This window comes from Mustela putorius, unplaced genomic scaffold, assembly GCF_011764305.1.
Source record: "Mustela putorius furo isolate JIRA1106 unplaced genomic scaffold, ASM1176430v1.1 tig00003901_pilon_pilon_pilon, whole genome shotgun sequence".
Classification (NCBI taxonomy): Eukaryota; Metazoa; Chordata; class Mammalia; order Carnivora; family Mustelidae; genus Mustela; species Mustela putorius.
In genome coordinates, this window is record NW_025422049.1 from 15,267,901 (window position 1) to 15,285,436 (window position 17,536).

General features: G+C 39.3%; 1 protein-coding gene across 7 annotated transcripts in view; it reads right to left on the reverse strand.

Annotated features, from left to right (window-relative positions):
* PAK3 (p21 (RAC1) activated kinase 3) overlaps window positions 1–17,536 on the reverse strand; it is a 247,269-nt gene that overhangs the window by 45,703 nt on the left and 184,030 nt on the right. For all 7 annotated transcript variants that reach the window (XM_004769077.3, XM_004769075.3, XM_045068266.1 and 4 more), the window contains 3 exons: window positions 10,724–10,855; window positions 9,678–9,843; window positions 940–1,003 (listed from right to left, as the gene is read on the reverse strand). In XM_004769077.3, the coding sequence (XP_004769134.1) occupies window positions 940–1,003; window positions 9,678–9,843; window positions 10,724–10,855 (362 nt within the window). The remainder of the gene's footprint in view (window positions 1–939; window positions 1,004–9,677; window positions 9,844–10,723; window positions 10,856–17,536) is intronic.

Here is a 17,536-nt window from a genome sequence, read left to right on the forward strand (position 1 = left end):
ATAGACTCCACTGGCTGAAGGGCTAGCATAATTCTGTAGGCACATTAGCTGTATCCCTTTCTTTTCAGCCAGGAGACCTCTGGGGTGCCATCTTGGTTCCTGGCATATAGTAGTTGACGCATCTAAATATCTTGTCTCCTTCCCCATTTAAGGAAAACTCTTAAGAACACTTCATTTGACTTTAAACAAAACATTTCCCTGTTTCAAACATTGTAGCCCACTCAGTTTCACACTAAGATCTGAGAAACATACCTAATTACAGTTGACTAAGAGAACAGATGACCCCCATCTTTAGCTCTAGTGAATGATCTGGTCCTGTGGTTCTCTTTTCTAGGTGAGGATCAGGATTTCTGAGGATCTTTCCCAAAGTTCAGATTCTTAAGTCCCCACTCCAGACTTCTGAATCAAATCTCTGACAACCAGGCCTAGGGATCTTTATTCTTAATAAGCATGCTAAGTGAAAATTCTGTACTCCATCTCCTTTAGGGATTGTTAATCTCTTTCCTCCTTACTTGCAGAGTCAACTCTGCCCCCGTCTGGACTATTAGGTTAAGGAGTTCTTCTGCCTCCACTCTGTCACTGTATAGTTTCACCATGAAACAGGATTGGAAGCCCAATATCCATACAGATGTAAGGGGGACAGGGATAAAAGGAGTTTTCATGTGAGTCAGAGGTTTCTATAACTCTACTGCTTTTCCAGAGAAATCAGTTTGGATCTTCTAACTCTATGGGATTCAAATGTCCCAAAACAAATAGCTCTCAGCCCGACATTAATGCAGATTCCAGCAAGAGGTCTTGCTATATTAATTAACAGTCAGTCTGTCAACTAGAAAGACCAATATTGAGAATGCAGAACTTGAAATAACCCAGGTTTGCTATTGAATATGAATGTATATCTCTGGTGCTTATCTTTTGATATTTTAAATAACAATCACTTACCCTTGACCTATTTTTTCAAATCTTGTGTATTTTTTCTTTGGGTCACCAACACTCACAATGCTTCCTGAGTATGGGGGTGGGGGAAGAGGAAGAAAGAGAGAGAGAGAGAGAGAGAGAGAAGATTTAAATTGGGTGGTTGATTTCCCTTTATTTAATACTAAAAATTACAATGCCACAGTCAATGACAAACAAAACATCAGAGCAATATTTTCATGTATTTTCTATAATTTTTATGGCTAATAATATGTTTTAAGTTAAAGTAACAAACAGTAATATATTAATTAAAATAGTAGTAATAACCTGTGCTGTTTTATATTCAAAATTGATGATGTTTGAGAAACAAAAAGGACTGGACACAACTCAACATTTATAAAAAGTTCGCATAAAAGGATACTGTAGATCAGGAGATACAAACATCTAAGAACTTGCATGAACTATTTGATAAAATCACTATCTTCTCTGAATTGGAGAGAAATTGAGTGCTACACTATATTCAGTTCTGCTGGACAAATATCTCTTGAGCCATGACTATGTACCCAGTACTGCGCTAAGAGTGATGGGGTCTAATAAAGAACAAAGTTGACTCATAAAGCAACGAGACTCATGCTTTCTGAAATCCTACACCCCCAAACCCAGAACCCTCCCTGCACTCCACTTTTTAGTAATAACTTTACTGGAATATGACTTCCATACCATAAAAGCTCACTCATTTAAAGGGTGCAATTCATCGGTGCTCCCAAATGTATGAAGCAAACACTGACAAGAGTGAAGGGAGCTATTGACAGCAACACAATAATGGTGGGAGACTTTAATTAATAGCTTGCTTTCAATAATGGATTGAACAACCTTAGAGAAGATCGGCAAGGAAATGGAGGACACAAACACTATGGATCCATTAGAGCTAATACATTGATGGAACTCCTCACTCAGCAACTGAGGAATACACATTTCTTTCGAGTGTACATGGAACATTCTCCAGGATAGAGCACATGTTAGGCAGCAAAGCAAGCCTTAGCAAATTTTACGAGGTTGAAATCGTACACAATGCCTTTTCTAATCATAATGGATACAAACTAAAAATCAATAGCAGAAAGACAACGGGAAAATCCCAAGATATTTAACTAAGACATGCGTGAAAGAAGATACCTCAAGAGAAATTTAAAAATACTTTGAACTAAATGAAAATTAAATACAATCTATCAAATTACGTGGGATGTAGCAAAAGCAGTGCCCAGTATTTTTTTTAAAGGAAAAAATTAAGTGTACAATTCAATGGATTTTCATAACTTTTTTGAGTTATGAAAATTTATTTAATTTCACCATAATCTCATTTTAGGAGGTTTTGATCATCCCAGAAAGAAACCGTGTACCTGTTCGCAGTCACTGTTCATCCATCCCTCCCCCTAGGCAACCACCAATCTACTTTGTGTTTCTATAGACTGTTCTAAACATTGGAGAATAAGGTGGTTTATAACCATGCAAGAAAAACATTAAATTCATCATGTTTGGCTATGGGAAACAAATATTGGGTTTTTTTTTTATTTCACAATACCAAATTCAGTACTCAGAGGATGAATACACCACTACCGCTCAAAACAAATCTAAAAGAAGTGCCATTGGCCCTTCAATGCAGGGCTTGAATGAATGCAGAAAAATTCTGGACCTTAACAGCATCATGGGAATACAGGTTTAGGTTTTCAAGTGGATTATCTTGAACAGAATCATTTATCTGGATGTCTCTGCCCCCCCCCTCCTTTTTTTTTTTAAAGCAAACATATTGGTACCATTACCTTTGACTTATATCTAACTATCATGGCTCTATTCCAAAGAAGTGTAGTGTCAATAGGATAAGATTTACAGCATGAACTATTTAAGAGAAGGTCTCTACATTCTATCTCCTAATGTCTTCTCTTATTCATTCCCTCCTCTTCATGCCCAAGGCCAGTGCCATTGTTCAGGCCCTTAACACCTCTTTTCCAAACAATTGCACTAGTCCTTAGCTACCTCAACACTCAACCTTCTTTATCTTCCACAATGCTTTAGGAATAGGGCCACCATATAGTTCACAAACCAAGACTTTCCTGGGCAAGCTGATATGTACAGTTGCCCTTCTTCAGAATGATTTCACTCTTCCTTACAATGCCTCAAAATTTCCTCCTTGCTACATAATCAAGTCCAAATTTCTTAGCCTGGCATAGAATGCTCTTTACTGTCTAGCACCAACCAATGCCTACCTAACAAGACTAATCTCATATAATTCCTCTACTCTCCATCCCTCCCACTTTAAATCCTAGTAATGCTATCACTATCGAAGGCTTAGGTCTTTGCAGATGCTCCCCCTTTTCCTTTTCTATCTAACCCACAAATTCCTATTTATTACTTAAACATTATCTCAAGTCATCCTAATTTTTTAATTCTTCTCTGATCCCTCTAATAAGATTCTCATGTTTCTTCTTGAGGGCAAAAACCTTGTCTTTTCTTCTCTATAACTTCAGTGTCTAGAACAATGGCTGTCACTGAACAGATATTTATTGACCAAATGAATGAGGACAAGAAAGTATATATTTGAGTGCTAAACTGTGTGCTATAAACAATACCTAGTGTTCAGACCTACCAGTAGATGGTATACCTTGAAATAAAAATAAATGTTTCAGTCCTGGACTGTTTATCAAGCTGTTAGATTTGTTGGTGGTGGGGGTGGTGGTTTGTTTTTTCATAACACAAGTCCATGTTTCAGTGAAGTTAAATAAGACATACATGATATGTGAGTAGTTATAATGCTTTTTCTCTTGCATTTCCAATCTCAGTCCACTGAGCTACTGTCTATCCACTCAGTAGCCCAAATCACAAATCTGGGAGTCCGATCTGACTCATTCCTCTCATTCACTACCTCCATGCGGCTGTCCTCCAAGTTCTGAGCCTGCATCTGTTTACCTCCCAGAGACCTTGTCAATCTGTCCCTTCCTCATTCCTACTGTTCTAGTTGGGCCCTCATTGTTTTTGTCTGGGCTATTCTAACAGCCTCCTCACTGGACTCCCAACTGCTAGCCTCGTCACACTCCAATCTGGGCTCCACACTTCAATCTGGCAGGGCGCTCTAAGTGCAAATGCAATCATGTGATTCCCTGGTTCAGAAGTCCTCAAAGCTCCCCCTGATGCCTACAGGGTAAATTTCAAACTCCTTGGCAGGGAGCACAAGGCCCTTCATATCTGACTTTTGCTTCATTCTCCATCTCTTTTCCACCACTTCCCCACTCAGGCCTCATTGCTTTGACCATAACAAACTGCAGGTAACGGTGAGCTCTTGCTTGACAGGTAAGCTTCCTTTCTTAAGACTCTAATCCTTCTACCTACCACCAATGATATAATTAAGTGACATTGAATAAGTTAGCATTCCTGGGCATATGCCTTCCTACCATCTAAACTTGCTATTCTCCTGCCTGGAATGTCCTTCTTAAATTTTCAAGCTCCTATTCATGCTTCAGTTTAGCTTTGATGGCGCCTCTTCTTCCTAGATTTTTTTTCAAATAAAATTAGTAATTCCCCTTTATTCTACTGTATCTCCTCTCTCTCTTTCTGTCTCTCTTGCCTTTGCACTTACAGTACTTCTCTATACTAAATACACCATGTATCCATCTTTATATATTTGACATCCCCTTATAAACTATGTCTAAAGGACAAGAGTCAGATCTCAATCATTTGTGTATCCTTAGCACCTCCCCAAACAATGTTGTGTGAGAAATACATTAGTTACTCAATTACTGTCTGTTGCATTGAACTCAAATGCAATTAGGCATTTTCTTTTGTGAATGCCCCATATTTTAAGAAAGGGGTTGGAGAATGTATTTTACTTGAGTTACATCTACAGAATGCCACCTTAATTTAACAATTTCTGAATTGCCACTTCACCTTTCAAATCGTCTTACAGATTTCTACATCACTAAGAACTATCCTTATTCAAGTCAGCTGTTAATGGATAAAGGCCTGGACTTGCTTCTTTTTTTCTTTTCTTTCTTTCTTTCTTTTTTTTTTTGTAATGAAATGACAATTTGAAAGTCACTTGAAACCATCATTTTATTAAGGAGTTTATAGTCTTCTAAGAAATTATACTATTAAGTTGCTGAGCAAACTCTTTTCCATAGACTGAACAAAAGCAAATAAGCTTCAGCCCAAGCCACTTTCTGAATTATGACCAATTTCAATTGGCAGGGTTCAGTTAATGAGGTTTTATGGTAGTAAATTACTCAACCTTTATTTCCTTGGAATGCAGAGTTTAAAAAAAAAAAACAACTGGAAATAAATCCTTTCATGAGGATTTCCAAAAGACAGCCATTTTGATGAGCTCCTGCCTCTGGATTGAACTGCTGTTCAAATAAAATGGCGTCTCCACACCCACTACCCTTCACAGGAGAGTGTGTGCTGCCATCTACTGATGTGAGGCAAGTGCACAGGAGGTCTTGTTTATGATTCCCAATCACAAAACAAGCTTTTCAAGTGACCTCTTTCATCAGAGCCACTGTAATCGGTTTTTATAAATTACGCTAAGGAAAGGGAAGAAAAACCCCACTGTGACACGACAGGGGAAAACAGTGACAAAAATGAGCAACTCAAAATCAAAAGGATAAAAAAAAAAAAGCCGCACCAAAACAATTTTCCTACCAGGGCAATTTCTTAAATAAGAAGCCAACTATTAATTTGAAAGTATGAGGACTTAAGAAATGACTAAATAGTAGTATTTGAAAATAGGGTTCATGGTGTGGTTTCAGTGACAGAAAATCTTACCAGGGTATTTACCTACATATTAAGCTAAGTTGAACTCTGACCATTGAAAAGATTATTCCTTTAGCATACCGAGGAGGTTTGGATTCCTGAGAAAAAAGCAAAAATAATTCTCTAAATTAATATTAGTCCATCTGAGGGGGAAATTAGAAGAGTTTTGAGTGGGGAACACTGGAGAAGGGGAGGGACAAGAAGAGGAGGTGATGGTGGGGCCCAAAATAAATTTCCTGCCTTGTACCATTTTGCTGACAGTGCCTTTTGGAAATTTTCTCTAAAATGTAGGGGTTTCTTTATTTTCCAACAGATTCAGACAGACCACAATGAACAAGCCAGACCCAGGCTATCTGTCTGTGTAAAACTGAAAGATGATCTGTTTATTTCAGCTATTAATGATCCCATAGTCTGGCCCCCACAATCAGCAACTGTGTAGAAGAGGAATAGTCTGGCGGCTCTGTGGTCTGGGCTGCCCACCTCACAGTAATTGGATCCCTGAGCCCAAAGATGGCTGCCCTCCCTCCTTCCCCATGCTTTTGGTGGGATCTGCTCTGGTATGGGCTATAGGCTCTTCCTTGAACTCTCTGGCTCCCAGTCTCCTCTCCTTTGCCTCTTAGCACAGGCTCATTGACTCCTTCCCTAAGCTCCAAAGGGGGCCTTGATTCTCTCAATCACTTCTGTATAAGGACCATGCATCTTAGCTCATTGCTGGTTTCAAACATTCTGTCCCACTGGGCAACCCCCACTTTTTTATGTTGCAAAATATGGTGGCTCTCATTTGACAAAAATAATATGATTAAATGTGTACTACTATTTATTGTGTTAGGTGTCTTACATACTTTACCTTGTTTAGTCCTCACCAAATCCCTATCACATTGGTACTAGTACTACTTCCATTTTTCCAATGAAGAAACTGAAATTCAGAGGAGTTGACTGACTGGCCTAAGGACACACAGCTAGTCTGGGCCTATGACTCAGACTCCCTTATGATTCATTCCAAAGCCCAGTCTAGTGTACGATCTTACTAAGGCTTTACATTCATGTAATAAAATGGTAATTAGCATTTACTTAGCACCTACTGTGTACGAGGGACTGTGGCTGTGGTTTTTATATGCCTCATTCTCATTTAATTATTATTATTATGCCATGACATTGGTACTATTGATATCTCCATATTATTCTTTTTAGATGAGGAAAAAGAGGTCAAGGAAAGTTAAATCACTTGCCCAGAGGAGCACAAGAAAGGGGCTTGTCATTTCTGACTCCAATACTTGTCTTCTTAGTCACAGGTTGAGTTACATAAAATCCATCCTATAGGGGTATCTAGGTGGATCAGTCATTAAGCATCTGCCTTCTTCTCAGGTCATAATCCCAGGGTCCTGGGATTGAGCCCTGTGTCAGTCTCCCTGAGCCTGCTTCTCCCTCTGCCTCTTGTTTCCCTCTTTCTTTCTGTGTGTCAAATAAATAAATAAATAAAATCTTTAAAAAAAAAATCCATCCTATAGACAGAATCCTCAAATGCCATTATGATTCTTATCTCTGATGCTCAGAGGTGTGAAATAAATCATCTGAACTTATAGAGTGAGGCTGTGGCAGAGAGAGAAGGCACATAGGGGGTGCATGTCCACAGATGCAGCAGAAGTAGGAAAGACCCACTTTGCAGACTTTGCAGTAGAGCTCAGCCTGGACCAGCTTCATGAAAAGCATTCTACCATTTCTCTGTAGGTTCTCCCTGCCAAGATCTGGAAGCATGAAGTCAGTTTGGCAGTTACAGGTGGCCTACAGACCAGAGAGAAAGTGAGTCTCCCAAAGCCCGAGCAGTTTCAAGTTGAGAAGAAAACACCCAATCCTTCATTTATAAATGTAATCAAAGGCAGCTTACTCCTCTTCATCATGTTGCTCAGAGCAGGGCAGAATACACAAGCAATAAGAGTGACCATGGTTCAGGCACCATTACAGTCTGCAAGGAAAGCCACATTTTGGCACAAGAGAAGAATGCTCGTCTCTCTGTCAGTAAGTATAAGAAACCTAAAAATGCATCTGCATTCTCATAAATCAATTAAGATTTGAAACAAAGACCCATCATAGTCTTTTTTTTTTTAATGAAATCAAAGCTGTCAGATTTTAAAAATCTAATAAAATCTCACAGGGTCATATCTACATGTATGAAATAAAGAAAAGATTTGAGGTAACTGTCTGAATAATTGAATAGGAATTATTCAGAAAAGTCTTTCTTTTACCTTCCCTCTTCTATATATAGAGAGCTGGGATATGCAGAAGCAAAGTGGGTTAATAGAACTAGTGAAACCTTTGAAGGCAAACAGAGTTGAGTTCAAACTCGGGTTCCACCACTCATTTTAGTTTGGTAACCTGGTCTCTTTATTTTTTTGAGGCTTAATTTCGGCGATCTATCAAATGAGGATATTTAAATCTACCCCAAGATATTATGAAAATTAAACCTTACCATGTATGTAAAGTGGCCAGCACTGAGAAATCTCAATAGATGCAAATTATTACTACTGTTATTACAGCAAATAGTAGGTATTAGCACCAGAGGCATATTTAATCATGTATAGTAAAGTCAGATGGCTGAAGTCCCAGTGATTCCGGTTCCAAATGCTCACTGCCAGCCTTTGCCTTTCCAAATACATCTAGCTCAGAATGTCTCAACCTCAACACTACTGACATTCGGGGCTGAATAATTCTTTGTCACAGAAGGGAAAGGAGCAGCATGTCTTTAGCAATGTAGACATTTTCGAAACATACCTAGCCTCTATCCACTACAGGCCAGTAGCCTTCCCTGTGCTGTGACTATAAACATGTCTCTGGATATTGCCAAGTATTTCCTGGAGGGGCAAGATGGCCCCACAAGCACTTATGCAGAGTTTCCCTGAGGTATCCAGTGGGAACCACTCTCTTCCTTCCCTGAGGTGAGATGGAAATTTGCATGAAACCAGACAGCTTCCTTTTCTCTAATTGTATTACATTATTGAATCTTATTATCCAAATAAAGTTTCCTGATGGCAGGAAATTGTTTTTCTATGGTTTCCTCCAAAGCTTCTTACATAGAAAAGACAAGCAGGGACTCAGTCAAGGTACATGTTTTTTTGCTCACTCTTTCATTCATTCACTCAAAAAGCATCTGTTAAATACCTTTATGTACCAAGCACCTTTTTTTTAAAGAGCTGGACATTCAGGGAAAGGAGACACAGTCCTCTCCCATTTGAGTTGGGGTTCGAAGGATGAAGAGGAGTTAGTAAGACTGAGGGCACTGATTGTAGATAACCAGAAATGTGTTAGATGCTTCTGGATCATGAGTTTAATGACTGTGTTTCACAGACCTTTGGCTCTTCTCAGCAGACAATGTCTTTTTCTTAAATCTCCTCGATCCAGAAAGCTAACTGAAAGAGGATTGTTTTGTGAAACTGGAGTGAGTGTGTATGCACAAGTGTGTACGCAATCATGACACCATGGGAGGGAGTTTGGGAGCATTTGCTGGCCCTGTTCCCCTTTTCCACATAGAAATGCTCCTAAGTTAAGGGAAAAGACTATATTACTATGGCTGCTGGTTTTGATTGACTGCAATGAGCCCTGAGCTTGCCTTATCTATTGTGATGGATCATTTGGGAGACCTCGGGGGATGATCAAAAGATATGTCATTAGATTATTTTATTCTTTTCGGGAGCATCATTTTAAAGTAAAACACTGTTTAATTCATCATGTCAAGTTTTCACCTTAATTGATTTTATCAAGCGAAAATATTTAGTTTCTGTCAAATTTGGAGCATGGGGGAAGGAGTGATTTGGAATACAGAGCAAGTTCAAACTTTTACATCTTTTGACTTCAGGGAGGCCCAAACTTTGAAAAGATCAGTACCCACTTTAAGTGTTTTACAAGAGACCATCCCATGAAGAAATGATGGCAGAAAACAAAAGAAATCAAAACAAAATACTCCCCAAACTCACTTAGCTTCTCTAGGATCTCCTCGTCTGTCATCTTAGATTTTTTCCTTTGCCGATCCGTGTTTCTGTACAAAGTACTGGAGTTGGCATTCTCAGCAGAAGGTGGTGTGACCTCTTTATTTGGTGCTGCTGGTGAAGCAATGGATTCCAGCACAGAACGAGTGTAGATCTTAAAGATAAGAAAACAATTCTACGATGAAAACAGTAGGCCAGGAAAAGGGTTATGAAGTCAACATGTTGTCATGGCAATGAGGTTTTATTTTTTTTCATTAACACAAAATTTTAAAGCAGTTTTTGGTTCACAGTCAAGTTGAGAGGAAGGTACAGATTTCCCAACTGCCCTCTGTGCCCACACATCATAGCCTCCCCCATTGCCAACACCCCCTGCCCAGTGTAGGACATTCCTGACAACTGATGAACCTACACTGATGTGTCATAATCACCCAAAGTCCATGGTTTACATACAGTTCTCTCTTAGGGTATACATTCTATAGGTTTGGACAAATGTATAATGATGTGTATCTGCCACAATGGCAATGGAGTTTTGTTATTTCCCCAAGAATCCTCTGTGCCTTGACTATTCATTCCACTTCCATGCCCCAACCCCGACCCCTGGTGAGTTTTTAAAGTCAAGTGATTAATTAATTATTAAGCAAGAGCTTCAAGTTGCTTCAAATATACTGTTCTTGAAAGCTCTCAGGATCCCACTTTCTGAGGTTCCCCATATATGCTGTGCTAATTCTGACCTTGGTGCCCCTGCTTAGGCAGTTCTTCTTACTTGATTCACATGGATTTCCTTCTCTAATTTAACTTCGGTAGCAATCTTATAACTTAGCACTTATTTGCATGTTGTTTGGTATCATTCTCTAATTGTCACGTACCATCTTGTATCCCCAAAGAGCAACCTCAACAAAGGTTGTACCTGATATTCTAGTTCAGGGAACACAGTAGATACTCAATAGGTAGGCGTGGATGGACTAGATTCTGACTCTACAGTTGTTCCAGAGGACATCTTTTGAGTCATTTAGAAACAGTCATTCGTGACTTACTGATTTTGTATGCTCGGGTCTCGGTGCGATAACTGGTGGGGGCTCGTTGTCGTCTTCTTCTTCTTCCTCTTCTTCATCTTCTTCTTCAGACACTGGAGGAGCCAAAGGAGGCTCTGATGCTGTTTTTGTACTCTTATGACAAAAACAAAGGTTAGAGACCAGGTATTAACATCCCATTGTTTTTCTCAGAAATGAGAAAAGGGAAATGGAATATTGGATCACATAGGGATATGAAAAAAAAAAAACTGCACCTTTTACAAATTAGCAGAGCCTCTACATTTTGGTGACCGGGACTGCCCACATTCCGAGGTAAATTCAGGTCATGGTTTTAAACATCATGACATTTTTTAAAAAAAATCTTTCTTATTTTCCACTGAGCTCAGAAACAGTGAGCTATTCATTTAGTATTTGAGAGTTCAATGTTTTGGAAATCAATGAATAATATATTTAAAAAATGTTATTAAAGCCTTGAATTTGTACTGGGCCGATTGTCAATTTGTTGATTGATAGTTTGTCGACCAGAAAAGGGCTGTTTTGTGCCTAAAGATCAGAGCATGCATATGGATATGGTATTAATACAGCTCTGCAAATACTCACTAAGTACAAGCAAGCCCATAAATGTTGCTTCCCTGTTCAGCCTCCTGGAAAGAAGCACTCAGAAAATAACAGACATGAAGATCTAAGGAATATTCATCAACATAAATAATTATTCAGTCTTAACCAACAGGTATAAATGGTGCTTTGCAATGTTAAAAACTGCAATACCACCACCAAAAACAACTATCATCGTATCTAGGATCGGTTCTTCATCATTCATATCAATGCAGGGGTAAAAATGGTTCCAAAGCTGAATTTTGAAAGCACCTTGACCGTGGTTCTCAAATTGTGGTCCCCAGGCCAGCATCATCACCAGGAACTTGTTAGAAATGCAAATTCTTGGACTCTACCCACACTAATGAATCATAACTCTGGGAGTGGGGCATAATAGTGTGTTATGACAAGCCTTCCAGGTGATTCTGGTTCAGGCTCAAGTTTAAAAATCACTGAATAATGATAGAGGTCTGTGTTGTCCATGGCTAATGAACAATTCCAATGTGACTAGTCTGAATTGAGGTGTGTTGTAAGTGTAACATATATATTGCATGTTGAATATATTACATGAAAAAAACTGTAAAATAGTTCCGTGGTGAAAGACATTTCCTTTTATGTTGTGTATATGCTGAAATGATAATATTTTGAATACATTTGGCTAAGTAAAATGTCATTAAAAATTTCATCTATTTCTTTTTTTTTTCTATGTGGTTACTAGAAAATTTAAAGTTACATATATGGCTTTTATGACATTCATTTCTATTGGAAAGCATTACTATGGATGGTTTTTTATTTTTTGGTGTGTGTGTATGTATTGGTTTTTGGTTGATGCCTTTGGGTATACTGGCTCAAACTAGTCCTAAAAAATAATTTTCATTTCTTGAGGACAAAACTCCTAAGTTAAATGCAGAGAGCCTAATAATAGACTGTAACATCAAAGGACCTCAGCCTATGGTTGAAATTCAACTCGGGTCTTCTACAATCATGTATAAATTGATGGTAGAGCTATAAGATTCAATCATATATCTGATCAGAGATGGCAAGATTTATCTACTGTGCAAAGGAAGACAACTTAGAATTTATAAGAAAGTATTTGAAAGAATATCTGCTTGCCCTGATACACATAATGAGTGGCTCATAGACTGAAATTTATATGCTTAGTTGATATTGGTTTTCTTATTTAGACACCTGTAATTTAGTCCTAATTTGTCCAAAAGAGCTAAGCTATTATGTTGTACTATAGCTGTGTGGAAAGTGACATGTGTTAATGACATTAAATTGCCAGAAAAAAAAATCAGTTTCTTCTTGTAAAAGACTAATTCTTCAAGGCACTTCAGTGGGGAAACTTAGAAATTGTTTCTAGTTTATCGGTGTTTGCTTTGAGATTATTTTGTTTCAGAAAGTTCTGCTCTACCTTACGCCAGCTGGGATCAAGAATGCACCCAATCATTGTTCACTGGCATATAAACGGACTACTTGTTATATGGCAAATGAAGCTATCTAATCTATCAGGCAATATGAACTATGGTTAGGAACAGTAAGCTTTCCATGAGCCTATGAAAATATCTAAAGTCAGAAATAAGTCATTGCCTCCAAAATGTAACAAAAAACTATTAAAATCTAAAGTAAGTAATGTCTAATGACTTGTCTATGAAGTATATATGTCAACTTCACGTAGTGACTTCAAGTTAGTAGTTACAGACATTTCACTGCATTAAAAACCAAACTGTAGATTAGATTGTCTTTAGAAACCACTGCTGAGTAGTCATAATGACTTTCAATAAATGATACCTAACCAAAAATTCAGTGTTACTTGTAATCACATAATTTCAAAATCAATATTTTAAAAATATCACTTTAAAGAGTTTACAGCAAAAAAAATTATATGGGGCAGAGGTGCCCTTTAATATATTTGATATAACACACCATGTAGTCTCCATAAATGAGAATGTATATACAGCCTACAAGGATCTAAAAATGCCCTTTGCCAAATAAAATGGGCCTAGGTCTAGATTTCTCAGACTGGTACAAAGACTAAGCAGTACTACTGACCAAGAGGTAACCATGTACATCTCAATGGTGACTGTTTAACTAAAGAAGAGCTGTCTGCAAAATGTCACTGTTTCTTAACATTCATTACTAACCTCACTATTCCTGTTTCATATAGGGGGCACTCCCCATCTCTGAGGACAGAAAAAGGGCTGTTAGGAAACCTAAAGTTTTTCACCTTCTGAAGGTATGTGGGGGAGGAAGAAGACCAATGTTTCTGTTTATCTGGGACCAGACACTATACTATTATGTTGGCTGGTTGGTTAGATAGAATGTGTAGCTTTCAGGGGACATTGTTTTTGTTTGTTTGTTTTTAGATTTTATTTATTTACTTGACATACAGAGAGAGAGAGAGAGAGAGGGAGAGAGAGAGAGCATGCACAAGCAGGGGGAGCGGCAGGCAGAGAGAGAGGGAGAAGCAGGCTTCCCCTGAGCAAAGAACCCAATGTGGGGCTCGATCCAGGATCCCAGGATCATGACCTGAGCTAAAGGCAGACACTTAACCAACTGAGCAATGCAAGCGCCCCAGGGGACATTATTTTTTGCATGACAGATGGGCCAGGGAACATGAGCTGACCCAGAACATAGCTAGAACACCAGGTGTTGGTCCTGAGGACTGAAATCAACATAATTTCCTGGCCCCACGTTAAGTAAGAATAGGACCAGGCATACTTACCCATCCCTGTGTAAAGAATACTGGGGCTGGGCCTACTTTCTTTTCCCTGTGTTAAACAGCATCAGGTGAGAGCATATTTTCCTGTTCTTATGTTAAACACTATGAGAACAAGCAAAACTAGCAGTTTCTTACTTCAAGAAATGCTTATTCTTAGAAGATAAGACTGAACCAACTGAAGCATTTTACTTAGTAAGAATAACAGCTTGTTCACCAAGACTCTTTTGAAGATTCTCACTTCACCAACCTAAAGCTATTTAATCACAAACACTGCACAATCCTAACCTGTACCTTGCCTTGTAAGACATGCTTTAAAATCACACAGCCATGAGGTGCCTGGGTGGCTCAGTGGGTTAAGCGTCAGGCTCTGGATTTATGCTCCGGTCATGATCTCAGGGAACTGAGACTGAGCCCCACATAGGGCCCATCAGGAAGTCTGCCTCTCTCTCTCTCTCCCTCTGCCCCTCTCCCCCTCAAACAAATAAATAGATGTTTAAAAATAAAATCAAGGCTACTTAGGTGGCTTAGTCAGGTTAGTGACTGCCTTTAGCGCACGTCATGATCCCAGGGTCTGGGTACTGAGTCCTAGGTCAGGCTCCCTTTTTATCACAGTCTGCTTCTTCCTCTCTCTCTCTGCTTCCCTCTCTCATGTGTGTACTCTCACTCTCCAATAAATAAATAAAATCTTAAAATGAAATAAAATAAAATCATATAGCCATGCTCTAAAACCCTATAAATGTTCTTTCCTGACATCCCCTTTTTAATACACTGCAAAACTCTATAAAGGGAGGGCTCTTTCTTGCTGCTAGAGTTTAATAAACAGCTTGGCTTACTAACAGGTTTTGCTAGTAATGTTTTTGCAGATCACAGGTATAATGTTGGTACGCTCTCCCTTCTAGGCTGAGAGTAACTATGTCTGTCTAAACTTGAAAAAGAGGGGTGCCTGGGTGGTTCAGCCATTGAATGTCTGCCTTTGGCTCAGGTCATGATCCCAGGGTCCTGGGATCAAGCCCCACATCAGGCTTCCTGTTCTGCAGGAAGCCTACTTTTCCCTATCTCAATCCCCCTGTGTTCCCTCTCTCACGGTGTCTCTGTCAAATAATAAAAAAAAAAAAATACTTGAAAAAGAATGTCGATAGATATTCTGGTTTCTCTTCAGATGATAACTGGAGGGGAGGTGTGTGGGGTGTTGGGTGAAATAGGGGATGGGGATTCAAAAGGGCACTTGCTGTGATGAGAGCCGGGTGTCTTATGGAAGTGTGGAAACCACACTGTACACTTGAAATTCATATTAATTACAATGTATGTTAACTAGCTGGAATTAAACCAGTGAGTAAAGAATGTTTTTGTCTTACTGAAAATTTATGATACTATTCTTGTGCCCATGGTGGGGCAAGGGAGGTGATTATTGACATAAGCGGGGTCCTGGAGGCTTTTAGAACTCTGAAGCCTTTGGCCGATCTCTCCAGAAGGATACAGGTAGGTATGCACTTTTCCATATAAATTCTATTTTATTCTCTTCTATTCTATTCCATTCCATATAAATTCACAGAGATCTTATGAAGCCAATCCCTATGGACTCTAAGCTATAAACCCTGCTCTAGACAATACCTCAGATAGAGGAACTGCCTTAGGAAATTCTTCTTTCTTTGAGCTTCCTTGTTAAAGGTCAAAGGAATTAGAAGTAGAGACTTTGGAGACTCCAGATCATGCTAAGTGTGGTCTATGGGCCATTTCTGGTGCTTGCTTAAGATGCGGATTTCAGGGTTCCATTCCATTTTGACTTGCACCTTCTCCAGGCAGATCTGATACACACTGAAGTACAGGGACCACTAATCTAGATGAACAAAATAAACCAGTACTTCGAATTGAAAGCTCAGTCTGTGTCAACTGAACAAATCAGGCATGACATTCTTGGGACAAATCATGACACAGTCACAGTATTTCTCTGGGCACAAATCATGGCATAGTTGCAGTATTGTTGCTATTCTACTCAAGATACTAGTCCAAGATTCTAAACGCATTTCTTTCCTCTCAATAGTCCAATACAAATATAAGATTTTAAAGTAGTCTTAAACTGAAGAGTAGGTCCCTGAACAGTATTTAGCATTTAATACACTCACATCAAAGAAGCTACCATAAGTGAGTAGTAAAGCAGATGTCACAGGACTAAGGGAGGGACTGCTGAGTTCAATATTAATGAGATAGTCAATCGTTTAAAATATTTATTTATTTATTTTATTTTTTTTTTTTAAAGATTTTATTTATTTATTTGACAGAGAGAAATCACAAGTAGACGGAGAGGCAGGCAGAGAGAGAGAGGAAAGGAAGCAGGCTCCCTGCTGAGCAGAGAGCCCGATGCGGGACTCGATCCCAGGATCCCGAGATCATGACCTGAGCCGAAGGCAGCGGCTTAACCCACTGAGCCACCCAGGCGCCCTCGTTTAAAATATTTAGTGACTACAACACTTCTTCCATGGTAATTCCCACCCAGGCTATTAGAGGATGCCAAAACTGGTGATCAGTTTAGGCTCTGTCGATAAGGGATTGTCCAATTCCATTAAATCAGATCTTAAAGAGTAGTCAGGTCTACTTGGGAGTGTTTCTAATGCAAGAAAGCCTAAGGACCATCAAGGCAATCTCCCCCTGGAATTATAAGGAGAGCACAGGGTGCTCTCAATTCCCCATTCCTAAGTAACTGAGTTCCACTGAAGGGATCCAACCTAAACTTAAGGGTCTAATCCAGCTCATTCAATCAATAGAAACCCAGCCTCAGTTACTTGGTTTAATTAGTATCTCCACCTGGGAGTCCTACCAGCTCTTCAGACTCCAAACTATCCAATAGGAAACTCAGCATGTGCTCATGGAAATTTGTAACTCCCAAAAGATGGCATCTTCACCCTTCTGCCCACCCATGTATCACTTGAAGCCTATAATCACCTTTGACCTTGACCTTTCCTCCAACATCCAATTAATAACCTTAACATTTGAACCTCATCTCCATTCCTGCTACCACCATCTCCATTAGGCCCTTGTTACCTATGGCCTGGATGCTTACGGGACTCCTCCAACTGACCTCCCCTTCATCCAGCCTCACCTTCCGCCCTTAATTCACTCTGGATGTTTGCTGTCAGGTAACCGTTCCCAAAGCGTAAGCTTTCATTGCCTAATTCTCCTGTTCCAAAAAACTCCAAAAACTTCCCAATGTATACTGGAAAAGGCCAGATTTCTCCCTCCCTCCCTCCCTTCCTTTTTAATTTAAAGTTTTTGTAGTGAACATACAGTGCAATATTGGTTTCTGGAGTAGAATTTAGTGCTTCATCACTTACAACACCCAGTGTTCATCATGACAAGTGCCCTCATTACTACCCTTCACCCCTATAGCCCATCCCCCTCCCTGCCTCCCTCCATCAACCCTCAGTTTGTTTTCTACCATTAAGAGTCTCTCATGGTTGGTTTCCCTCTCTTCCTTTCCCTGCCCCCTTCCTATACATTCATCT